Here is a 27,205-nt window from a genome sequence, read left to right as displayed (position 1 = left end):
CTTACATTTTCTTTTTCCATTCATCTGCTGAGGGACACTCGGGTTGTTTTCATGTCTTGAATAACGTTCCAGTGAACACGGAGGTGCAGATATCTCTCGGAGATAATAATTTTGTTTCCTTCAGATACTTTCCCAGAAGTGAAACTGCTAGATCATATGGTTTTAAGACCCACCATCCTGTTTCCCATAGGGGCTCTACCAGTTTCAAATCCCACCAACAGCGCACGAGGGTTACCTTTTCTCCACATCCTCACCAAAATTTATTCCCTTGTCTTTATGACGAGAGCCATTGTAACAGGCATGAAGTGACATCTCACTGTGGGTTTGATTTGCATGTCCCTGATGCCTAGTGATGAGCATCTTTTCATGAACCTGTTGGTTATTTTTATGACTTTTTTGGAAAAAAGGCTATTCTGGTCCTTTGTCTATTTTTTAACCACATTATTGGATTTCTTGCTGTTGAGTTGTAGGAGTTTCTCAGATATTTTGGAGATTAACCCCTTACCAGATGTGTGGTTTATAAATACTTTCTCAATTCGGTAAGTCGAATTTCACTTTGCTGTTTCTTTTGCTGTGCAGAGGCTTTTAGTTTGATGTGGTCCTATGTGTTTATTTTTGGTTTTGTTTCTCCTGCTCTTGGTACTACATTTTTAAAAATCATTGCAAAGACCAATGTCAGGGAGCTTTGTTTCATACTGTCTTCTAGGAGTTTTACAGTTTCAGATCTTACATTAAGTCTTTAATCCATTCTGAGTTAATTTTGAGAATGGCGTTAAGATAGGGGTCCAATTTCACTCATTTGCATGTGAATATCCAGGTTTCTCAACATCATGCATTGAAAAGTCTATTCTTTACCCAGTCATCAGTCTTCATACCACTTTTCTGAAGGTAATTAAGATAGATGACAATAGAACAGAAGTTTTTCTCTTGATTCTCATTTTGAAAAGCAATACTGATTCTTCTCTTACAATTTGAAGTAAAAGGAGTTGAAGAAAACTCTTACTATAATATGAATGATTATAATGAATTTTCTGCTGGAGAAAACGCCAATATTACAGACAGTAACACAGTGACTTAGGATATGACCACATAACACAAAGCAGGGAGTAGAGACGCGGGTGATTCTCAAATACTCACTTGACAGTAGAAATTAAATTGGAAAGAGTTACATACCCAAAATTTTTCTTTCCGCCCTGATGCTCCTCTCAGTGTACCCCACCTAAAAATGACAGTGAAAAATATTGGTACAGTGAAAAATATTTGAGTTGCGTCTTGATAAAATGCACATGATTGTCAGAATTATATCTTTTGTATTTCCTTTTGCCCCAACCTGTTTTATTATGAGACTGTCATCATTGCCTGTAGAAATGTGCACGTATAGTTTTCTTTTTAACAATAAGGTCATTTTCTTGTTCAGGATATACTCATCTATGTCTGTCCAAATGGCTTGGAATCACACTCATTCACTGTAAGATGTAAGTCTAGGAGAGCTGCGATGCAGGGGTTTAAAAGTACTTAAAGATGTCTCTCCTCTCTACAGCTTGCCTTCTGAAACTCCACCCTAAATGGGCAAACTAAGAATTTCCAAGGCTACTGATATAAACCATAATGTGAAAAAAAAAGATTATTGTTATAGAAAAGAGAAGTTAGGTAAAAATATTCATATGCATACATTATTTTATAAAATGGTTATATGCCTATTATGGAATTTCTCTATACTCAGGTACATACGGAAATCAAATCCTATAGTCTCTGTACTGGTCCATTCTCAATGCAGCATGTAAGAGTTCATAAAAAATCCAAACTTACAATACCTCGTTTCTTTTCTTGGCTGAACCCCATGACGTAGATGTTACTAACGTGTTTTATTTACTAAAGAAATACCAAGAATTGTCCAAGATGACGGAGTGGGAGACGTTGAGCCAGGATTCCAAATCCCATGTTCTTAATATGTAATATTCCTTCTCTGATAAACATACAGTCCCCAACTGCAGTGTGTCCTGAATGGCATCAGTGAATGTGGAGAAATCATGTTGACTACCATGTTCGTGAACTTTGATAGATCATGAGAAAATATTTCTGCCCACATCAGTCCACCTCTAATATCCCAAATCTCAACATCAGAGCGCCTTCAAGCTAAATCATGGTACACCATTGTATAACAAACATTCCTGGAAGAGATACAAATTTGTTGTTCAAACATTTTCAACATGTCCAATTGCCAGAAATCTGTTTCTAATAGGGTACAGAATAGAAGGGTGGCACCATAGTGTAATGACATTGCCTAGAGATGACAGGTTTATGGTAGGGGTCTCGGGACATTCAAGAAAATATATTAATGCATTTGGACCCTTTGGTATGAGACTGAGGGAAGAGAAAAAGTGATTTGAGAGGTAGACAAACATTAAAGAACAACTTTGTCTTTCTTGTGTTACTGATGGAAGCTAAGACTGATAATTGCACTGATTGCCATGTCTTTTTTAGTTCTCTGCTACAGAGTAGACTGGAACACTTTAGGGTTTCCAATATTCTGGACACTTTAATGTGTAAGTTCAAACTGGTTCAGTTTTCAAAATCATTTTCCAGTTTTCTAATTGCATTTACATCCTTGTAACTTTTCTAAAAATGCTATCACCATTGAAAAAAATTTACCAATCATACAAGGTGCTCCCAAGTCTTCAAAGGTCATTATGTCCTTCAAGAGTAGATCATATCTGAAACCTTGAGTTGCTCATTTGTTACTCATCATGGCTATCATGACAATTTTGGGATGCCCATACCACTCAGTCAAACTTCCTTTCACATGGTCTGACCATGAGTTACTTTAGCTATTTACATAAAATATAAAATACAAGACTAAATTAGAAGAATCTAAGGAACCATTTGACTCCAAACGAATGCAGGTGGGAGAGGATCCTCATATCTAAGATCCCACCAGACATAGTGAGAAACTGAGGTCTATCTTGGTTACGGTACTAAGGGGCCTCATAAGAAAGAACCTCCAATCAGGAAAGACATATTCAGACATGACAAGCTTGATGCTGTAATGAAGTCTTTATCAAAAGAGAAGAGGAGCAATTGAGAGTATAATTTGCTCCCTGTCACTCAGATATGTCCAAACTCAGCTCCACACTGAACTCAGCTAACTTGGGGAAGAAAAGTCAGACTTGTCATTAAAACCCAAAAGAGCTATTTCACTGAACACTGTATATTCCATAAAAGACTTTAATGACACTCAAATAGAGGGTAGTACCAAAAGTGGAAAAAGGCTTCACAATTTGCATGCTATTTCTAACTTCTTATGCTCCACTGCATTGAGGGTGCTGCATTAGAAGACAAAGTAACATAGAAGAGGGAAATGGAAAGACACAACAAGAAAAGTACATGAAGAAAGAAGTATCGCATTTATTAGGTCCATTTTAGAGACCCCTAGACACTCTCAGAAATATTGACACATTGTTTTGGGGCATGAAGATCCACAACAATATATGGGCTTAAGATTTGGCAAAATAATGACTACTCATAATTCCATTACCAACAGATCAGAGGCTAACCACGGTGGACCCTGGAACAATACGAGTTTGACCTGCATGGGTCCACTTATACATGCATTGTGTCACTACATCCTACTACAGTACTACAGGATCTGCAGTTTGTTGGACCCATGGATGTGGAACCGTGGCTGCTGAGGACTGACTGTAAAGTTACATGTAGGTTTCCCACTGGGTAGAGGGTCGGAGCCCCCAACCCCAGGGTCGTTCCAGGCTTGATTCAATTCTAAGGAAACAGCACTTCCTCACAAAGAAGAGGCACTTTAGAAGGTAGCCATATAATTTTTCTTATTCTAGGTGTTACCAAATAAGTTAAAAGTGAAATAAGCTATTTTGGAGAGGTCTGAGAAATACAAACTACCACTTTTACATCATTCAAATGACCATATTTTTCATGTGTTCCTGTATACTTGATTACAATCATCTCAATATTTTTGATGGTGTAATAAGACAACAATAATTCTTAGCTTGCAAACCTACTCACTCTTTGGAGTTGCTATACATTTCTTTTCAAGAAATAGTGCTATTTATCGTAACTTTAAGATGCAGTATTTTGAGCACCAGTCATTTTTCACCCAAGGAGAATGTCAGCATTCAAATTATTATCACCATTCTCAAAATGGACAGGAAAGTTAGTCAAGTCTTCAAATAAAGGTGAGAGAGGAAAACGAAAGTAAGTCTGCTGAAGCGGACGGTTTCAGAGGCTAGGATGCTTGTGGAAAAAAAAACATAAACAAACGGTGTTAACCTTTATGCAAAATTCAGTTGGGAAGAAAATGTCACACCTCACCACAGAAGCGACTGCGCAGTTCCACTGCATTACAGCCGTTGTGATAAAGGACAAACAAAGTTCGCCCATCACAGGTCCTAACGTTTACACCATGACAGTTCCTAAGATGGTGATCAAATAAAGTCGCAAAGGAATGTTGCAGAAAAGCAGACAAGTGGGTTAGTTTTCTAAATATCCCAGGCTCTGAACAACTGGGAAAAATCACCTGAGTCCAGGTTATTTCTCATTAGTGTCATAGTGTATTCATGTAATTAAAATCTTTATCTAAACAAAGATGGTTAACTAGAAAAAAGCAAAAAAATTCCTTACAGTATTCATTTACAGGAGAGAGTCCCTCCTCTCTTTATAGTATATATGTGTGTGTGTGTGCGTGTGTGTATGTGTGTATGTGTATATACACTTCCCCAAATTGTGGTCCTGCACTTTTGCTTGTCATGTTACCAACAGGCTGAAAATATTAGGAATACGTGTATATTTTTCACAAATCTCTTCTTGTCAGACAATGAGTGTCTCTGAGGACATGAGGATTTCCATTCCATTCACATCTGCCCCAAGTCTAACTATTCACTCTCTTCTTTCCTTCCCTCATACCTCTTCATTCGGAGGACTATTCACAAACATTTCTTCAGGAGGACCAGAACCTTAGCTGTATTCTGCTGAGATTGTTTCTGTAAACTTGTTAACCTGTAGCATAGGTCCCCAGGCTGGAGAGACCTTAACATTTCTTGCCTGAAGGGATTCCACTTCATAGGAACTTATGTTGTTCAATTTTTTTTTCTACCTCATTAAATTAAATTGTTTCCACTCGTTGTGAAGACCCACTAATGCTGCTTTTCCCTCAAAATTTAGGGACACACGGGAAAATGCTGGTAATGAGAAACCGCAGGCAGCTCCTAGCCTGTGGACCACATTCTCTGAGGATGCAGGGGACCGATGGCTTCCCGCTCTGAGTCTATGGCTACGTCCCTCACTTTGAGCACATGATCATTTAAGCTCTTCCTTCTGGATTCATCTTATATGTCATTTTAGGTAGTTCTGGAAACACCCCTCTTTTGCATAATATTAAAAGTCTTTCTTGGAGAGGCAATAAATTCTGCAGAGTAAAGCATTAAAGAATGATGGGGGATTTTGTACAGCTAAGACTATGGCTATTTTTATGCATATTTCCTTTGAAAAGGATGCTGTTCTTCTCAGATAACTGTGTTAAACAATATCAGACTTCTTAAAACTCTATGTTAAGCTACGTCTCGATAGTAAAAGCACTGTAAGTGAAAAAGTACTTTGTGTATGATTTTAAATAGTAATAGTTTTTTTTTTTCCTCTCCCTTGGTTTTGCTTGATTTTGCCGTTGAGGCTCATATACACAGTGGCGCTCACACTAGACACGGTAAATAAGAGAAAATTGAACACATAACTTTCCGAAAGTGGTATTTATATTCCCCTAAACATGTCTCTTAAAAACGAAAGCACAGAGCATCTTGAGTACTTCATTCATTTATTTCTGCCTTTACTTAGCGGACTGCTGTTTAGTGCAAAGGAAGTAAATGTTTTGCCTTCAAGAAGATGCAGATCTAATGAGAGTGATGCTGGGATGTAGGAAACAAACAAGTATAAAAATAATCTGAATTCTATCATTGCTACCTCTGTGAAAGGTGGTTTATGATTTTTCTGTGGGCTACAGATGAAGAAATCAACTGCTCAGGGCAAAGACGACTCCTTTCACAGAGTCAGGCAGACATTCTTCAGGTGGAAACGGGGGGTGGAGAATTTTAGGCACAACAAGTACGTGCAAAGTCATGAGAGAGCCACGAAAACCTCATCTCAGCTGCGCTTGACAAGGGAACGGAGGTGGGAGCCGAAGGAAATAAAGTCAGAAAAAAAAAAAAGCACTCATGACTGCGAAGCTTGGCATTTACAAAGCTGGTGGTCAAGAATCATCCAAATCCGAGATGTGACATGATCCAGACAGTCTTTCAGAGGGACTGCCCTGACGTTAGCACCGGGCGGTAGAGTCCCGGGGCGGGGGGGGGACTCAAAGCTCCCAATGCACGTTGCCCTCAAAACAAGACATAGAGAAATTCCGAAAAAGCATGGAAGCCCTCCAAAGCAAAAGTTGTTTGTGCTTATAATAGATGGGTCTCCAACACCTAGAAGACTGGCCATCACTTAAGCAGCCCTCAAAAGATATTTTCTGAGCAAATACACTGGCAGTGGGACTGAACAGGAGGGCCCAGATTTGAGGGCTATGTTGGAGAGAAACTGAAGGAATTTATTGGCCAATTTATATTGACTGAGAGGGAGAAAAAGGAGTCAAGGTTAACTGCAGGATTTCAAGGTCAAATGGGTAGGGAGGGTACATCAAATGTGGCAAATCTTGAGGTGCACGGCACACTGCATAGAGACGTGCTCCTGGCCGTCGGGGTGCCTGAGACTGTAATGACAGAGCGGCTTTGTCTCCTTTTGAGTTCCCTCTGCTGAGAGTGGTTCTGCATATTAATGTTTAAATTCGTGGCTTTTCGGGGTTTCTGACAGGCTACACACTAAAAGAACCAAGGAAAAGTGATTATTAAACAAAACTGTGAAAGAGACTTTCTGCAGAGTGACGAATTCTCCTGTGACGGGAATAGTCATTTGCTAACTCACATGTCAAGATCCCATTGGCTTCAGGAATCAAGTTCTTTAAAGCTGATCTCACGTGCATCTAAGAATCTGGAGTTACAAGAAGAAAAAAGCTTTATTTTATCTTGACAGTAGGTATATTACACGGTAGCCCAATTGTCTAGATCAGAATGTTGCAATACTTCTGATGTTGGCCACTTCTGGGGTCCCTGCATGTGTCCAGCAGACTGACAGCAAGAGTTCAAACTCATGTTTTCTGGGCAGACCTATTCTGTATCAGCGAATATAGATCCAGACAGATAGAAAGCAAAGTTTCTAAATAGCAGACATGCAAAGAAATTTTATGCAGTACAGACAACTAGAACAGGAAATTCTGGAGGAAAACAGGGAACAAACACGTAAGAGAGCCTGATGTGGCATTCCAAACCTTCATATGAAGCAAATGAAGGTCAGATAGGATACAAGTGTGAAGAAACCACCAGGTGAGCTTCAAGTCAATAACCATGATATTGACTACTCTGGAAGCAGGATTTTCCTTTTAAAGGTGAGACTGTAGAGAGACTATGAGCATCCTTCAACCCGAAGATGTGCAAGGTAACTGCAGTAAGAATGAGGCAAAGATACGCACGCTTTTGTCGTGATGAACTAAGCAAAGACACTTAGTAACTTCATTCAAAAATAAAAATCTCAGGCTTGGTGAGTGTAGCGAGTGTGGCAGTGTCGACTACAGAGAGCATCCAAAAGTGGGAATTAATGCTAGATCAGAGATGAATCAAAGCAGACTGCATGGGAAAGCAAAATAAAATGAGGGTGTTCCCCAACCCCCTTCATTTTCTACTGAAGCAAAATGCCCATCAAGCCAGGGTTCCCTGAATCTAAGTTTGGGTCCTTTTCCTGCTGTGTTCCCCCCACGGAGCTGCAAAATTTTTATCATCGATGGAAGAAGCAGATGGGGATTTCTGAAAGATCGTTTCTTTGGTCGGAAAATGTCACAGACGATTGTGTGGGTTGTATGTTCCTCCTTTTAATTAATCATCCAAACAACACTATTTACTGAGTTGCTGACATATGGTTGACACTCTCCTAGCCTAATATTTCAGAAAGCGAAAAGATTGCTATGTTGTACCATCACGTGTAATTTGGCCTCTAAAAAGGATTATGGAGGAAACGAGTGACAAGGTTGTGCCCAATTTGTGCTCTGGTCAGAATGACGTGCTGTAGACCAGGCAGAACATCCCTCTGCATTGGCTGCACTGACAGAAGATATGTTAAGATGTCCACACCATGTGAAGTGTACCACGGAGAGCACGCGCAGGACCAAAGCCGTCCATCATCGTCAATGACAGTTAACTAGGGTTGTATCTAATGAAGATACACTTAGAGGGAAAACTTCAGCCTTTGGATGTTAGGCATAGACTTGGCTTTTTATTTTCTTCTAAAATCTTGGCACTGAAAGGAGACTGGGAGATTACAGCATCCTCCAGGGGTTGGAGTACATGACTCATAGGCTAAATCTTGTCCAAAGCCTGTGTTTGCAAATAACATTTATGAGACAATCAAGCTCATTCATTTACATATTATCTATGTCTGTGAATATTCAAGACGGTAAGTCCCCACTCCCCACCCCCCCGGCAAATTAATCTAACCAGGGGAAGGCAGACACGAGTGGAGCCATTTCCAGCTGTGATGAGGAGGGGCATGGTGGGTCTTGAGTAACTTGTAGAAGATGCTGAGAGGAAGGGACGGCACAGCGGGGAGGAGAGCAGGAAATAAAGCCAGCAGCTACCTTTTGTGCCTTCATAAAGGAATCATGAAACGTTTGGAAGGGGAAGGATGGTAGATAGCCTTCGAAAGATAAAGCTGATGATGTGAACAAAATGGACTAAAGTGAGAAAGTGTGGGGATGGAGGCAGGAAGAGAACAGCGTGGTCATAGCAACACCACTCCAGCCAGGGTGGCTCTCATCACTTCCAGCCAGCTCTGTATGCAGAGATGTAACGAACATAATTGTCAGAATCATGAGGAAGGGAAAGAATAATATCTGATACATTTATTTTAAAGATCAAAAAAAGTCAAAGCTGTCAGTTAATGTCATAAGTAGTACTCATTCATCACCTGCCAAATCCAGGGTTTTTCTGCAACCTTTCCCTTTTCGGTGGAACATAGACTTGGCCTGACCTTCTCTTTGGTCCCATTGAAGTCGTCAGTCACATCCCACATGTTTCTGTTCAGGGAAGACATCGCTCATTGCCATAGCAACACACACACCTTTCAACAAAATCTCCCAGTTCGTTTATTCATCAGAATTGTCACATATGTCATATTCCTGGAGCATATTCTGACCCTAGATCCCAGCACGGTAACCTTGCATTATATACTTTCTTAAAATGTCCCATGATTGTCCTGAGAATGCTCTCACTTTCAAGGGACAACCAATCCACACTTCTTCCTGACAAAAGCCACTCCTCATGTCCCCTCCACGCCCACCACACATCTCTGCAAATTCACAAGCACACTTTACCTAACCTCCCTGTGAAGTCTATCATATCTGAAACTTTGAGGGCAACACCTGCCACAGAACGTATTGGATTATAAAACAAAATCACCAAAAATAATCCATTCGGCTCCATTTGGAAGGTAGCACTGTCCAAGGGACTAGTGAAGCCCCACTGCCCAGACCCCCCAGACCTGAAGTGTCCACAGAGACTAAAACTCACCCAACAAGAAGGTAGAGTTCACTTTCCCAGTAACTGAGAGCCATTCTCAGCCTTGGTGTAACTGTTTCCCCAGGTTCTCCATAGATCTAGAGAATTGCCTGTAATCACCTTCCTCGGTCGAAACATTTGTTCACGTACCATGTCTTTCCTTGATATTTACCAGCTAGGAAGTTATTACTTCAAACCATGTTATTTACACAATCCAGTGGGGTTAAAGTGTACGTGACCAAACTCCCTAACTACTTTCCTGCTTTTCTTGCTACAAACAGAACCGTACTATCCAAGGTCATAAAAATTTAATCACATTTACCAAAGAAATTAAATATTTCCTCCTAGAGTCACATTCCTCTGTCCTTTCTCATTCTTATTAATCTACTGGTCTTTTTGGAGTGAGGTGGATCAAAAATTTTCTAAACATAAAAAAATTGAAAACCATCAGTATAAAAGTGTATCACATCATCCATAAGTACTCAGTAATGCCATAATTAGAACCAGCTCCAGATTAGACTTTCAAAGATAATTCTGAAAACAGAGTCCGAGTAATAAAGGTAAGAAAGAAAGAGTTAAAGAAAATACAATTTTTGAAAGAAATGAAAAAAAGCATAAAATGAGCAGCTATTAGGTGGCAGGCATACTGTCCCATTTAATCCTCACGACAAGACACTGAGGACACTATTATTATCCCAATGAGAAAATTGTGACAGAGAGAGGTGAGAGGTTACTGCCTGAGGTCACCTAGGAAGAAGGGCGGAATTAGCATCTGAACCTAAGGTTGAATGGAAATCTCATTTCTATATGTTCTACAGCGTTTGCTCCACAATCAAGGTTAGTCCTGTGCTGCCCTGAAGGGAAAAAGATCTTAGAGACCTTCATGTGCATGTATGTGGGTGTGCGCACACATCTGCACGTGTTATGCAAACAACGCGTGTTATATATACACTTTCTAGAAGGCATGCTTTGATGAATGTCAAGAGAGCTTTCTAAGAATTCTTTTTAAAACAACACTCCTACCATGCTTTACCTAAATAAAAATAAAGCTTTACTTGTTGGCCATTGTTGCTTTGCTTTTTAAAAGACCGGCTCGTAGTAACAGCCCTTACGGAGTTAGCAGACCTGCTCAGCGTTTGAGATGGCCAATCGATGAGAGACCAGTGTCAACAAAAGGAACATATGGAACCCGAACGGCGCTGGCAGCTTGATTCAGTCCTGACCACCCTGCACTCAGCACTGAAGAGAGAAGAAAAATAAAGCCCATTGAACAGTTTCTCCCCGCTGGGTCCCTCTCCGCCTTCACGCTTCTGTCAGTGAGGTCAGCTCAAAGGATCCCAAGGGTTTGCAGAACCTCAGTGGCTTTCCTGTATAATTGGTCGCTTTCCACGGCTGCATCACGTCATTGGGTCTTGTTTTATTTTATTTGTTAAGGCTCCCCACGTTACTCTTGTCAGTACCCTCACCGCCTGGCAAGGTGCCTAGTACACGATCAATGCTCAATAAAATCTGCCAAAAGTTTGAGTTGAGAATCACTTTGGGGCACATCTCCATAAACTAAATAATTGCATTTTTCACTTTCCAATAAGTCAAATATTTCTACAATGGCTGCACCAAACTGCATTCCAACCAGCAGTGTAGGAGGGTCCCCTTTTCTCCGCACCCTCTCCAGGATTTATCATTTGTAGACTTTTTAATGATGGTCACTCTGACTGGTGTGAGGTGATATTTCCTTGTAGTTTTGACTTGCACTTCTCTGATAATTAGTGATACTGAGCATTTTTTTCATGTGCCTATTGGCCATTTGTATGTCTTCATTGCAGAATTGCTTGTTTAGGTCTTCTACAGAATCGGAGAAAATATTTGCCAGTGATGTGACAGACAAAGGTTTAATTTTCAGAATATCTTATATAAACAGCTCATACAACTTAAGAACAACAACAACAAAAAAAACCCAATCCAAAAATGAGCAATAGCTTTTTTTTTCTTTTTTTCTTTTTTAATTGAGTTATAGTCCGTTCAAGCAATAGCTTTTTGACGTAGACATGTCTGACTTCAACACACAGGCTTGTAACCCTGTGTTGTATCCCAGTGGTTTGCCAAACAAGATTAGTATTGAAGTCACTTGAGTTGAATATTGATTCTGCAACCAACCAGCATGTAATCTCTGGAAAAGCTCTATCTCTAGGTCTTCTTCTTTTACATTAGGTTATTGGGTAGAGAAAATCCAGGGTCCTTTACAGATCTTAGATGGGTAAAATGTTTTAAGTTTGAAAAGCGGTAAATTCTTTAATCAACATAATCAAATTATCATGTTACTACTTCTTTTATTTTTTAATGTTGTTTACTATTGAGATACTTCAACCTGGTAATGAAAGTAAAATAAAATAACAGTTTAGAAGCCAAATAGCTTCATCTTTAAAAATTACATTTAAGAAACATATAAAAATCTTAGAGTATAGGGAAGAGGAAAAAAAAATTTTCTAAAAACAAAATCCTTGAAAAATAGCATAAATAGCAAAAATAAATGCAGTGTACTTAACAATAGTCTTTAAAAAGTAAAAAGTATATGTTATCCTCTTTATAAATGAAACATACAAGTTCCAGTTTAAATTGTTCTGATTTTTTTTTTTTTTTGTATGTGTTTGTGTTAATCTCATTGTGAAAAGGAATAGGAAAAATAACTGGAAAATTAAGTGATAAAGCAGTATGAACATCACCTGGTATTAAAAAAAAAAAAGTGGTAGAAGTTAAATGGTAGTGTGTATTTCAAACAGGACACCTCAGAATCAAGCCATAATAAATTGGTGTAAGAATTTAATAGGCAATAAAAAATACATTTCAAAGAGTATGAAAGGAGTGGGTTATTCATTATTTGCCCGCGGTGCTTTGAGCTTAGAGTATGAAGGAAAAAAATTAGATCATGACCACACATCATCCACCCAACATGTTGCAGGTAGATCCTTGACTTAACTACTTAAAAATAGAACTTTAAAAATCCAGAATAAACGTTAAAGCATTGTCCAGGTCAAACCCATTAAAAATAAATTAATGAAGCCAACAACAAAGTGGGATTCAGTCAACAGTATAAAAAGTCAATCCTTTCGATGTATCATATGAGCTCATACACATCAAAATTTTAAAAACTAAGACTCCATTAGAAAAATGAATAAAGGGCCAGAATAAAGAGTCCACGGTAGAGGAAATGCAAAGCAATGCTGAATGTGCTCTCAAGTCCTATTTCAGTGTCACTTCCTAGTCTAGTTCTCAATTGTACCATCCCTACGCTTTCAAAGTCCTTGCTTCCATCCATTGCAACACCAATGCACTCATATTGTACGTTTGTTTTGTTTTGTTTTATGTTTATTCTTGGGGGCCAGCCAAGATGGCGGAGCAGGAAGACTGCGAGCTCACCTCCTGCCACTATTGTACGTTTACAGGGCTGTCTCCGCTCCTAGATGGACACTTCAAGACCAAACTAGTGTGGGTACGCAGGACTTCCCAGAACGCAGGGCTGCCACAGTGTCAGAAAGATTCCTTTTCCTTTCTGAAGGCTGTTCAGTTTGTGCTACTTGCTTTATAGCAGCAACTGAAGAGTAGGTCTACTTTACTGAAATCCCCATTTCTGTTCTTTGGTAATGGTTTCTGCCCTCGGATTTACTTTATCTCAAAGTAGAAGGACCCAGACCTAGGATGCTGACCTGAACTGCTTGCAAATGTGAAAGACTTGTATTGGTCTTCTTGTGGGGACATCACTGCACAGAATATGAGGCTGAGGAATGCCACATGGCCACTTGCAATGGACACTGTTAACCAAACGATGTTGCTGCAAAGGTATATACATTCATATAGAGATGATGGAGGAGAGGGAAGAAAAATCCAGAGATGCTGAAGTAGTCAGGCTCCAGGGCAGGTAAGTAAATTCTCATGAAATAGAAGAATGCCTGGGCCTACCTTCCTTCCTTCCTTCCTTCCTTTCTTCCTTCCTTCCTTCCTTCCTTTCTGTCTTTCTTTCTCTCTCTCCCTCTCTCTCTCTCTCCACTTGCCTGAAAACATGAGCAAATTTTTTTTGGTGTTTGTTTTCTTAACGCCCAGCACGGTGTCTGACACACATTATAAACTTAGAAAAGGTTCTTGTTGAAAACTTAAGCAAAAGTCTGTATGCACAGATTAAAAATATGCTGTCAAAGCAAGTAAGAATAGAATTTTAGAAGAAAAAAAGGATATAATTAGCTTTGCCTTAAGGAAATTTTTAGTAAAAGAGAACATTTAGCAATTGCTTGAGAAAACCTAGGTGGTAAACATATATTAAGTGAATCTTGACATTTGACCTTTCTTGTTTATATATATATAAATATATACATAAATATATATATAAATCTATATTTATATATAAATTTAGTATTGGGAAAATAGTAATTTTGAATTCAGAAAGACCTGAAAAGTTTTCTAAGACATTCTCAGTCTCTTATTTATGGTAAAATGGAATAATAATTCCCATCTCATAGGTTTTTTAAGTAGGAAAATTGTGTAACAGTGCTACTTCAGTGATTATGAATATATTTGGTACCAAATGCATTTATTAATTTATGCAATCTGGTAGAGCAATAATTCTTAAGAATTTCCCAGTGAAGAGTCTCTAAAAACAAAACATAATCACAGAGGGCCTGGAAGATGCCGACCAAGTCAGCTCTCCACAAATTCAAACCTGAGTCTCCGTTTTATTTTTTTTTTCCTTTAAAATGTATGCAGATTTGGAATTCTGCTCCAAAATATAGCTCTATTTGTTCTGATAGAATAATGTTCCTGCCAATTCTTTTACACTTCCAAGCCACTCTGTTTTTTTTTTGTTTGTTTGTTTGTTTGTTTTTTGTTTTTTGCTTTTTTTGGCAAGGGGGAGGTAATTAGTTATTTATTTGATTTTTCAATGGAGGTACTGGGGATTGAACCTGGGACCTCGTGCATGCTAAGTACGCGCTCTGCCACTTGAGCTGTACCCTCCCTCCGCACACTCTACCTCCCCACCCCTAGCCACCTCTGCGGTTGGGTAGAATTGTGTGGATGAGTTCTAGCCAAAGGCATGTGAATGGACTAACAGGGGCCATTTCTGAGTCAAGGCTTTAAAAGAAGTAAATGTAAGACGCCCACCTCATGATCGTCTTCATTTTCCATAGAGGGGACTAGATCACAACACGTGACCCTAAGAGATGGCCAGGCAACATGGTGGAAAGAGCTTGGGGTCCCTGAAACCACATGGAGGGGAGCCACCCAAAAGCTAGGATCACCCATCTTGAACTTTTGTACGAATAAGAAATAAACTTCTATTAATACACTTGAACCAGTAAATATTCTGAGTCCACTTCAGTGGCTACTGTTATTTACACCAGGGCACCCCCAGCCCCCCCAAAAGAAAGAACTAAGCATTTTGCAGTTAAAAGATACACCAACATCCAAATTAAATGTTTTTGCCTTGTCTCTACTAATTATCACATATTTATTTGCATTTTCTGAGTAAGTGTCGTTGAAATGTTCATTCAACTGTCTGAGACTTCGCCGTGCATTAAAAATCTCTAATTAAAACATCTGCTCAGAATTTATCAATTTGCCAGGGGTGAAACATAACATAGCATGAAATTTTAGGCTCAATATTCATTTGTTATTCAGAAAGGAAGAAGGGGAAAAAAAGATGCACGGGGAAAAACAAGTGGTGGTCCCAAGAAAGCTATGTCACATAATTTGTAATCCCACTAGATAATGATTTCTGCTTGAGGAATCCTTGCTATTTATGATATATCTAGAAAATATGTGAAAAATATATTAGAAATTTAACCCTGAAGCATTATTTTATGCTTCTAAAGGGCAACTTTCTTTAACTGGATGGATGGATGGATAGATAGGTAGGTAGGTAGGTAGATAGATAGATAGATAAGATAGATAGATAGACAGACAGACAGACATTAAAGGTTTATGACTACAAAGTAGACAATCAGTATTATAACATAATTAGGCACTAACATAGAAAATTACTTCTTTTAGTCACTCTATGACACTGTATTCATAAACATAAAATATTACTTCCTTATTATTACATGTTTAATTTTTTCTCATAAATAATGATAAAAAAATTTTAAGGTAAGAAAAATAAATTGGAGAATCATAAAAATCACAGAAATCAGAATCATCATGGCCTCTAGTCCAGTGATTTTTCTATTTTCTCCGAATCCATCAACCCTGTCTTTTCAGCAGGCTGATTAAGCCTTCTGCCATCTTAGCAATACTGAAGTCAATGCTCATATCCTAAACTCCTTGTTTTCCTGACTCTTCATTGAACTCATCTGGAAAACTCTGAGCCTTGGATGAACTTAACTACTCATTTCTCTACATCCACCCAAGCAGCTGACCACAGCAGCAGAAGGCACACACAAAAGGGCAGATGGTGCTGTTAGCAATGCGAGGTAATTTACTGTAGGTCCCTCGGGCAACTCCCCCACCTAAATATATAGAGGACCATTGACACCTCTATTCTCCTCAATTTCTGACACTGCATCCTCCCACCACCTCTTCCCTCTACAGATAACCATACTTCCTACTTTATGCAGATTTTTTTTTAAAAAGAAGCAAACTGATAGGAATTTTCTTCAACATATCACTGCCTTAAGTGCTAGACAGCTTCATCTAACTTATTCCTTCCTCCCTTCTCCCCTGATAGAACAAACTTGCCACTGTCTCTCTCTAAGACCAACATCTTCAAATACTCCAGATGCCAATCTTACAGTTTCACAGTTTTCTTGAAATCTTACACTAGCCACTTGTTAAAAAATGAAAAACAAACAAACCAAAAAAACCCTCGCTGACCTCTCCTTCCTTTCTTTGTAGACTCATAGTTATCTAACCAGACATGAGATACCAGATTTTCCCATGGCTTAGCCTCAATCAAGCTTCCTTTTGTTTTTCTTAGGTACTCAGTTCAGTATCACCCATCTTCAACCCTGATGGCTACCATGACCCTGAGATCAGTGTATCTACCTGAATTCTCTGACATCTATCTGCATTTTTATCTTTAAATCATGAGACCCAATAGTGAACTCCGTCCCCATGTCAGTGTCCACACTCGATTCCAAATCGACATCAGATCTCCCAGCTTTGCCCTTTAAATGGTTCTTGATCCACTTATATCTCCCCAACTTTTCCACCATCTTACCAAGTCCAGGCTCCTATCTTTTACTAAGATTAACAGCATTTGCCTTTTAGACCACATTCTTTACAGTTAAAGCAATCTTTAAAAAACTACAAAGAAAGATCATGCCACTTTTCTATTTAAATCTCTTCATTGACTTCCCTCTGCTCTTAAGATCCTTAACAAAATACTTAACATACTTAAGTAAAGTCTGTAAACCAGCCTACAAGTCCTTGCCTTTTGAGATTCAGCAAATACAACCTTCTTTGCATTCAGACAGTGTCTTCTATCCTTCTGACCACAGGGCCTTTACACAAGCTGCTCCCTTTGCCTGTTGCTAATCAACCCATAAATCTCAGCTCATACTTTTCTTCCTCAAAGACATTTCTCAGATCCTCAAGTCTAGATCAAGTATTAAATGTCCTCTTTTCACTTTCTACCCTGCCTTTATGAAATGTTTCATAACTTTCCATTTTTGTGTTTACTATCTAGTTGCACTGGGAGGGCAAGGGCCAGTTTTTTGTTGTTGCCTGTTTTTTTTTTTTTCATTTTGCCTACTTCTCAGCACAGCACCAGTAATAACATGGGTTTTCTTTTAATATTTGTTAAATATATAGCAAAGAAAATCACATAAATCATTCTATTTGTGCCCAATTTTAAGTCATATTATGTAGATTTGCATCAAAGTTTACAGGAAACTTTGACTTGAATTTTTTAGTGATTTACTCAAACCAAATGTCTTCACAGTCACTTATTGGAAACATGGCCAGTTTCCACCACTTTACAACATCTTTCATGTATTTTGGGGTGCTCCATTTAATTTGAAAACTGCAATCATCATTCACAATCTACCTGAAAACATCTTTGCTATTCGTTCATCTCTCCTTCTTGGACTATTTAATGTTTACTTTCTCTTGGCCTCTATTTCACAACTGCTTGTCTTCTCCCTGAGTCTCTGTTCAATATTTATAAGTAAAAATGTTTATATTGTTGACCCCAGATACACACACAAAGTTTAACACCAAAACTCTGGCCTTTCATAAGATGCAATTGTATTTGCCTAACAGCTATACATCCATCAGTAGAATATAAATTTCATGAGGACCAGAATCTATGTCTATTTTGTTTACTGATACATCCCTGGCATCTAAAACAACATCTGAAACATCCAGGCACTCAATAAACGTTTGTTGAATAAACTCTCATGTAAAACGTTATTGAACGATAGCAACATTATATCCTAAAATGATTTTGTTTTTCTCTTTTGTAACATATAGACTAGATCCTCAATAAAATTCTGTCCCACAAGCACAGTTGACAATGGTTTTACCCCAATTATTGCCCTTAATTTTCTAAAATAGCTAACTGGTTTTTTTTTTTTTTTTCATTTAAGTTATAGTGGTGATTCCTGAGAATCATATGCAAAAATAAATGACATAAATGCACTATTTTATAAACTTCCGACAGGGTTTAAAGAAAGCTCAGAACTTTGGTGGCCAGGGACACAGAATGAACTTTAATACATATGAAGATGTAGAGCAGGACCAGAGCATAAAAAATACTGGCCAGGATGAAAATCTTAAATACCATATATATTTTTTCATTATGACACACTTTTCCCCCTCACATTTTAACATCTCTAAGATTGAAATCCATCTGACAATCAATAGAGTTTCTTAGTTTAATTGGTAATATTTTATCCTTACTGTTGTTAAATAAAATAATGCCATATTTCAAAATATATGGCATTTTTAATTGAATTAAATGCTTTTATAATGATAGTATCCATCAGGTGATAGACAGAGGTTTTGGAAAGAGAAGAGAGAGGAGTGAAATCAAATTATGAGGAGCCAAGAAAGGCATTACAAGTGTTTATCTACCTACCACTCTTTTGTGCTTTATATATGTGGAAATGTATAGCTTTTATCATTTTACCCTAGAATCGGTTGTGAATGTCTCTACCTTATTCCTGAACTCCTTAAGAGCAGGAGTATATATTAAATCTCCTTGTATTCTCCAGTGATGGGCATTTGCCAGAAGTTTAAATTCATTTGTTCAAGTAAGCTAAATCTAATAGCTCTGTCTCCTACGGAATGGACAGCAAACAGAATTTGTTGCGATGAATTCGTAAGGTACTTCTTAGAAGCATATTAAGCTCTTCGATAAGGAACACTAAGTCACTTGGGTTATTTGATTACTCTCTAATTCACCAATGCATTAATTTTCTAAATACAGTAATTACCAAATCAGGAATTACTAATGGAGAAATGAATTAAAATCTACTGCTCTGGATTATTGAACAATGCCCAGGGACCTAAAATATTTCTGAAAAATAAACAAATTCTCCAAAAGTTATTTGCCTACTAGCAGAATTAGCCTTGTTAGTTGTCACACATGTGAGGCAAATTTATAAATGCCTCAAGTTTCTAGAGTTTATAAAAGTGAACGTATTCATGCAACTGACACACTGATCAAGGAAAATATACACACTGCAGAGTGATGAGATGTAAACACATTCATAGCTTGCTCAAACGCAGCATGAGCAAATGTAGGAGCAGAGCGAAGAAAACATGACCAGCATGGCTAAATACGTGGCAGCGATGATAAAGGAACAGTTCTGATAAACCAAGGAAGGCTCCACATTAACATTGCCATTTCCAGGATGGTAACATTTCCTATCTCTGAATGACAGGAAAAACTATTTCAATCACCAAGGGTGTGGGAAGAATTTTTCCAAATCATGGATGTTATTAGAGAAAACAAAAATTGATAATGAAACATACAGACGAAGGAGAGATTTAGAAGCAATAAGATTTTCAAACTGAAGGGAAACAGAACTCAAGTGGAGCTGAGTTTCCAGTGACAGTGACTGTATGAGGCATTTTTATTCCATCTGCTTTCCTGAGAAGTCACTAAACAATTAAGAGTGGAAAAACAAAATAAAACAAGTTTTAAAAATCAAGACCTCTTTCTTTTCTTCTTTAGTAAACCAGGCATACAGCCATAATCCCCAAAACACAACTTTGAGGAATAACAGAAAAAAACACATTTTGTTCAGTATCAAAGCAAAAATAGACGCTGAGAAACAAGGCTCACCACAGCCCTCCTCCTTCCTCTCCAGACTTGAATGGAAAAATTTTCCCCTTAAAAGCACGTAAGACGATCCGGAAACACCCCCTCATGCACTTTCCAACAAGAGCCATGAGCAGGGCAAGGCGATCAGAGGGGCAGTCCCTTCCCATCCCACCCTGCCATCCCAGGAGGTCAGCTGAAGAAGAAATCACACTGGAGGCCCATTGAGCTGCAGAAGTCCTGGCCAACCCACCAAGGGCAATGGTTGAAAGATGGAGAATGTGATGCAAAAGAAAAGGCAAAGATTAGCACCTGGAGGGGATTTACTGTGAATCCCACCAAACTCTGGGCTCTGAACTAGGGGCAGAGTTGATGTGATGGGCACAGGTGCGAGAATTAGAAACCAGTCAAAGCTGAGGAGGCCCCAGCTTTCCCCTCCAACTTCTCTCACTCTATTTTTCAACAGAGTTGCCTCATGGAAAAATGGATGTCAGACAAGAACTGGTGTAGAATAAGCTAAAACACGTTCATGTTTCAGATAGAAAAAGCATGAAGTGTATTACAGACCAGCATCATATCTGGAGGTTTGGCTACATTAGTGAATAAGACAGACACTAGCTCTCAGGCAGCTTCATTCTAGTAGCGGAGGCAGACAATACACACGCAACAGAAAAAGCTAATTAAATGAGTGTGTTAGAAAGCGATCATTGTTATGAAAAAATTTAAATACATCAGGCGAGGGGGTCAGAGGAGCTGAAGCAGAGGGCAGGCAGCAATATTAAGCAGGACAGTCAGGGATGCCTCATTGAGAAGATGAGATCTGAGCAAAGACTACATGGAGGCACAAGAACAAGGAACCAGGTGTCGGATAAAGGAGCAGGGAAGGCAGAGGGAGGGGCTCTGGTGTGTGGGTTCCTGAGACATAAAGGGCCATAAAGAGGGTACAGATGAAAAGTAACTGAGATCAGAAAGTTGATGGGGGTGTAGGCAGGCAGACGGGGGAGTCCTCAGAGCATGCTGGCCTTTGCAGGCCACTGTATGGATCTTGGCTTTTACCCTGAGGGAGATGGAAAGCACTGTAGGGTTTGGAGCAAAGAAGCGACAAGATCTGACTAAAGGAACACCCTGCCTTCTCTGTTGAGAATAGACTTTTCAGGACAAACTTAAATGTGAGAGGAACTGTTAAAAGCTACTCCATGAATCCACGTACAAAACAATGGGTAATGGTGGTTCAGGCAAGGATGTTGATAGTTTAGATGGTGAAAGGTGGTTGGATTCTGGATATAAGTTGGGAGAGCCAACGGAGTTTCTGACATCTTGAAAGTGAGTTGCAAGGAGAGGAACAGAGGATGATTCCAAGGTTTGTAGTCAGAGCATACGGAAGGATGGCACTGTCATCATCTAAGAAGGAGAAGATTGATACTGTTCAGCAAGTATGAGGGGAGAGACGGGGAGTTCAGTTTGGAAAGTGCTGAATGTAAGCCACCCAGGAGGTACCCAGGTGGAGGTGTGAAGGAGGCCATGTGAAGTACAAGTCTGGAGGTCTGGAGCAGATCTGGGCTGCAGATACAAATTTAGCTGGTGTCAGGGGTTTGATGGTACCCAAAGCCAGGATGAGCTCAGAGACTGATGAGTTGAGCAGAAAATGAGTGAGCATAGAAGGGAGAAAGGACTAAGAGCTGAGTCTGGGACACTCCCACACTAAGGTGTGTAGAAGAACAAACAAAGGAAAAAGAAGAGCAAAGAGTCTTGAAAAGTCATGGCAGGAAAGAAAATGCAGGAGGAGGGGTTGGGCAGGTCTGGATGCTGACAGATGGACAGAAAATATAAAAGTCATTGGTAACCTTGAAATAGATGCTGTTGAAAAGAGGAGGAAGGAAAAAAGTCATTGAAAAGGTTTTTGTTTTAAATGAGCAGAGAGGAATTGAAGAACGTGAATACAGACAGATCTTGCTAGAAATTCACTGGATGGAAAGAACATACATGGAGTGTAGAGGAAGTGAAGACAAGAGGAAAGGTTTTTGTTTTTGTTTTTCTTTGTTTTCCAAAATGTCTAAGAAATAATGGCATGCTTGTGTGGTGGTAAAAATAAAATCGGTTACAGAGAAGAAAACGGGAATATTGCCTCTGCATATTCTTGAACACGGAGAGGGTCTGAGGTCTATAAAATGGCAAGAGGGGTATAAATTAGAGCAGGGGAGATCCCTCTATGTGAGAAGTGGGAGGACAGGGAGGAGTGGGAACCGACAGGGAGCATGTATGATACTGGGAGCCGTTTTTCTGATTGCTTTCATCTCTTTGGTGAAATATAACACAAGGTGAGAGCACCAAGTGGAAGTACCGGTGATTCAAGATAAAAGGGAAAGGTTTTGAGAGAATCACCAGAAGGACAGGAAATATTTCATCTGAAGGGGAATGAGACATTAGGAGAAAGAGCGTGAAGACAGGGCAGAGTCGGAATGAGATCGAGGAGGCGCTGGGGAAAGTGATTTAGGGTGACCACACTCTCTGAGTAGGGTCTGTTTGTGAGATGACTTCCTCTTGAAATGCAACCGAATTTTGAACCTGTTTCTTGCCCTTGTAGAGCTGAATATATTTTACTTAAAAACTTAATAAATAGAATTTCCAAAATTCTCACATATTTAAAAAAACACAATTTTACATTGAATGAAAGGTGACCCTACCCTTTCTCCCTGCTTAATCTCTGCCATTCTAAATCCCATCCAAACCTTATCCCCAAATCCTAATATACTTTGGGGTTTGTACCCTTTCCTTGATTATTCCATGTGTAGAATTTATTCCAATAATCTATTTTCCTTGCCCTTAGAGCAGATTTTTAGGATGGATTCCCAAGCACATGAGAGATAGGATTTGGTTACTTTTCCCAGAATATTGAGTTACTTTTTCATAGGACTTTAAAATAATGACTGAAGAGTGTCAAGGCTTTGATCATTTTTAATTTGTATCAGAATCTCTCATACCAAGAGGAATTCAGGCACCTAAATGCATTACATACTCTATTTTCAGTTCTATTTTCCAAAAGCATTAAGTGAAGATTTTTAAGAAATTGCCTTACCCAGTGAGTTTGACTGCATGTGTCCGAAGCTTTTGATATTTTTCTGACTCTCCACTTGGGCTGGTAACATGTCTATATATCCCTGTCTTATAATTGAAGAAATCTTCATGGACTTGCATTATGGCTAAAATAAAACCAACAGGATAAATGGCACAGATTTTAAACCATCTTGTTTAAAAACCTCCAAAAAGTCTCACAGAACAGTCAATCAGTAAATCGCCAGGGGTAGACTCTAAGAAGGAATTTTGGAATTCAGCCTAACTTCTTTCCTATTTAATTGGCTGCAATATTTTCTTATTCTTTTGTGAAGACAAGTTTTTGCTATTTAGAATATTACTTAAATACGTTATGTACATTTAGAACACTATCTATTCTTGTTTTTTATTGAAGTGTAATTGATTACAATGTGTTAATTTCTGGTGTGCAGCATAGTGATTCAGTCATATATATGTGTGTGTATATATACATATTTGTTTTCATGTTCTTTTCCATTGTACGTTATTACAAGATATTGAATGTAGTTTCCTATGCTGTACCATCGGTCCTTATTGTTTATCTCTTTTATATACAGTAGTTTGTATCTGTTCTTAATTGACAGAATTGGGCCCTTTCAGGAAGCCCATACACTGGCTAGGGTTCGCTCTTTTTCCATTAACCTTGGACTTCTCCACAAGCCTCTTAAAACTCCAATTAAGCTAGCAGCAAAGGACAAACCTAGCAAACAGCACTCAGAGTAATTGTCCTTAATCCTTAGATGTAAATACAAAACCTCCCTTGGTGGGTTTGAACAAAAAGCAAACCCTTGGCAAAAGAAGGCTCTGGCAAGACTGCATCCCCTGAGCTCTGGAGAGCTAAGCCAAGAGTGCATTCTTTAGAAAATCAGAGCTTATACTTTATAAAGTGCCCCTTCGTTCTCTCGCTGTGATCATTTCTTTTCTGTATTGTGTGATGCTTTGTTGAAGGACTTGGGCAATTCAGGGCAAAGACTTTAAACTTCTCCTCCACGAGACATGAATTGAACATATTTTCAGTTGGGGCTAGTGAAGTAGACCTTGATAACAGTGCCCAATGCTTGCCTTACCTGATGTGCATTTTAAATAAAATACAAACTAAGGTCACTAGCATTTGATAGATCCTAAAGTGAACCTTTGTCCCCAAAGTCAAATACAGCTTTTCAGTATCCCACCTTTTACTTTATTTTTTAATGTTCCATGCCTTTTCTGAGGCTGTCCAAATATTCTCAACAGAGGTTAAATCTTCTTTATTTACTTGAAAGCACATTCCTATAGGATTTAAGGAATTTATTTAACTGTACTCTCTGCAGATCTTTGCTTTTGTTCTGTTTCCAGCACCTAAACCTATTTTTAATTCTATAGGTTTTAGAAGGCACACAGTGCTCTTCATTCAGCATTCTATTGCCTTTCACATGCTTTTGTACTGAAAAGGGGGAAACGCTATTTGCTAACCCAGGCAACAACGTGCAGATAAACTACATTGCATCTACAACAAGACGAGGCAACCAGAGTCTCTAAAAGTCTGAGGATGCTGCCAGTGGCTGTCTTTTCTGTGGAACCACTGACCCTTTCAGCTCCTTTCAACTCTCTCTAAGCACCACAAATAAAATACTCTCTTCAATGTGGAAAAACACTGCCAACTAAAGAAACGTAGGTGAGATGCCATCACAATTAACTTGAAGGTGACCTTCCTTCGGGTCCTGATGCCAAGACAGAATTGGTGAACCCATCAACAGGTAACTACTTAAGCTACCGCAGTGCAACTTTAACTTTTGGGAAAACTTCAGCAAACTTATTTCACATAATCATCGCACGTAGGAGGGTAGGATGGTGAGCTCTGTTTCGTGCTCCTGGCTCAGGCTGGCGGGAGGAAGGTTCTCAACAAGCATTTGTTACATGGATGTTGAATAATTGGAATTTCAACTTTATTAGTTTCAAATTATATCTCTATTTGATTCATTATGTAAAATTCATGAAAACTTACATATTTGACCATAAGAAAAATCTAAGATGTTCTCAATTTTAAATAATTATGATCCAGATTTCTTTTGACTGATGAAAAGAATGAGAGAGAGAGAGAAAGAGAAACTTGAAACCGTAATACAATGATTTGAAGATTCAGAGAGGTTTAAATAACTGGACCAAAGTCATTTCAGCAGCAAATGTCAAAAATGGAATTTTAAATTCAGCCTTGACCTCAAACGCCTGTGCTCCTTCGAATTTGTCACACAAATCCCACTTAATGAAGCATATACTTAAATTATGCATGAATCTCCCCCACTCTTTTATCAGCCTTCAGAAATTACACAACTGGAAGGAGAGAAATATTTTCTCTTTATTTGTTTCAGGTTTTGAGTAAGATCCCAGGATTTTAACAGTTAAATTCAGGACATGTTTAGAGTAAGCTTTCGTTTCTCAATAAATATTAAGTGATGATAAAGAGCAATAAAAATCCTTCCAACATGATGAAAAAATCTGTGCTTCTTGCTATATGTTGAGCCAATACTAATTAGGCCAGCATTCAGAAAAACACAAATATATATTGGCCAATAGTTCCTTAGTATATATCAACTATTTTAGTTTTTATTTTGGTTTATTTAATCTAATTATTTGATTGATCAATTCCACTGCATTGATAATATATTTCAGTCCTTTTAGTGTCTACACCCTGAATTTCTATTTTAGCCCTCACTGGATTTGTTCTTCCAAGCATTTCAAGACAATGTTTAGTACAGAGAATATACACTGTGAATGTATCTTTATTCATGCCCTTGGTGTAAAATAAAATCCAGTAGGTAAGCAGAGGAACTATGTAACAGAGATAATATCTTAATATCAAATCAATGCAAAGTCCATACATTATTTCCTTATTTACTGTTAATACTATCCATAACATATCTACAAAACTGATCAAAATGGAAAGCATTTTATAAAAATAAAAATCACACTGGCTTACTTGATTTATTGGGGGCTTATAGAAAAAGAAAAGTGTCTACTTTGTTTTTAGGGCTAAACCTTGATTTTTTTTTTTTCCAGTCCATTACCTAATCCATTTAAACTGAAATGAGAAAATATCCAACACTATATGTGATTCTGAAATATAACCAAACAGTTAAACAAGCTTCATCAGTTAGCATTTCATGTCTGAATGTCTGTTTGGTCCATGATCCCTTTGGATAGAGTTTAGCAAAATTGCATCAGATGTTATCATCAAAATTTATTGAAGAAATCAGTTTGTGAATGAGTTTATCTCCTTCAAATAAAATGGCAGCTAATGAAGCTATCAGGGGAGCATATCGCCTATAATTACATTAGTCTTAGAACGATTGAATCCCTACGAATATTCTAAAAGTAAACATTTCCTTTCATTTATTGTGCTCCTTTTACATGCGCTGAAATGTAATGTTGTTCATGAAAGGAATAAACAAGACACAATCATATTTCCTCCAAGCTTACCTTGAACCGGTCCATTCTGTATGATTTCTTTCATTATCTCAGTTTCCTGGAAGGGAAAACATCCATCAGCACCATTAATGTGGTCAGAGCCCACAAAACCTATTGTTTGGAATATGCTGGTAGGTGTTGCCCATCCGTTTAGGAATTACGCAATCTAGCGTGCCTTGGCCGTGAGCAGTTCGCTCTCAATTGGGCTTTCAAATACTCACATGTGAAATACCACCTTGAGGAAGTTGCTGAAGACAAAACACACCCACGTGTTTCATTGACTCTCCCCACGGACAATAATTTGGGGACGAAGGGAAAGTATCATGACTTTTTATGGTCACACAGGAAAAAAAATTAAAACTCTGTTTTATCAATGGAAATTAGTGTCATCTCCATTCTTTGAATCACAAGAGTGATCCCAGGTGACTGTGTAGCGAGGTCCCTCAGAGTAGCACGCAGATATTTCTACGTGGTCACCCACTGGGTAAAGCAGTCCTTAGGAAAGTCCTTAGGAAGGGCAGGTCATTCATTCATTCACTCATTCATCCCTTGATTGATCAGAGTGCATGCTGGAAATTAGGATAGAAACAACTATTGTCCCTGCACTTGGCCTTCAAGATATTTACCTTCTGGTGGAGTAGACAGACAGTAACACAGTTAATTGCATTAAGATAGGGTAAGTTCTATTGTACAGACAAGCATGCAGCACCATGGAGACGGGGACAATGAGTCTCCCTAGGAGTCAAGAAAAATTCTC

General features: G+C 38.6%; 1 protein-coding gene across 3 annotated transcripts in view; it reads right to left on the bottom strand.

Moving 5' to 3' along the window:
• Nucleotides 1–27,205, bottom strand: part of TINAG (tubulointerstitial nephritis antigen) — a 63,876-nt gene that overhangs the window by 4,732 nt on the left and 31,939 nt on the right. Inside the window, exons 8-11 of one of the 3 annotated variants that reach the window (XR_004313667.1) lie at nt 26,461–26,506; nt 22,991–23,114; nt 6,985–7,050; nt 1,174–1,219 (exon numbers count right to left, since the gene is read on the bottom strand). Coding sequence is in view for 2 of the 3 variants with exons in the window: in XM_032463310.1 (XP_032319201.1) it covers nt 1,174–1,219; nt 9,076–9,184; nt 22,991–23,114; nt 26,461–26,506 (325 nt within the window). In the remaining variant the exon portion in view is untranslated. Of the gene's footprint in view, nt 1–1,173; nt 1,220–6,984; nt 7,051–9,075; nt 9,185–22,990; nt 23,115–26,460; nt 26,507–27,205 lie in introns of all 3 variants that reach the window. The other 2 variants (XM_032463310.1, XM_006182368.2) reach the window with 2 other exon arrangements.

Source organism: Camelus ferus, chromosome 20 (assembly GCF_009834535.1).
Source record: "Camelus ferus isolate YT-003-E chromosome 20, BCGSAC_Cfer_1.0, whole genome shotgun sequence".
Classification (NCBI taxonomy): Eukaryota; Metazoa; Chordata; class Mammalia; order Artiodactyla; family Camelidae; genus Camelus; species Camelus ferus.
Note: the sequence above shows the minus strand (reverse complement) of the source record. Positions and strands in the feature narration are given on the sequence as shown.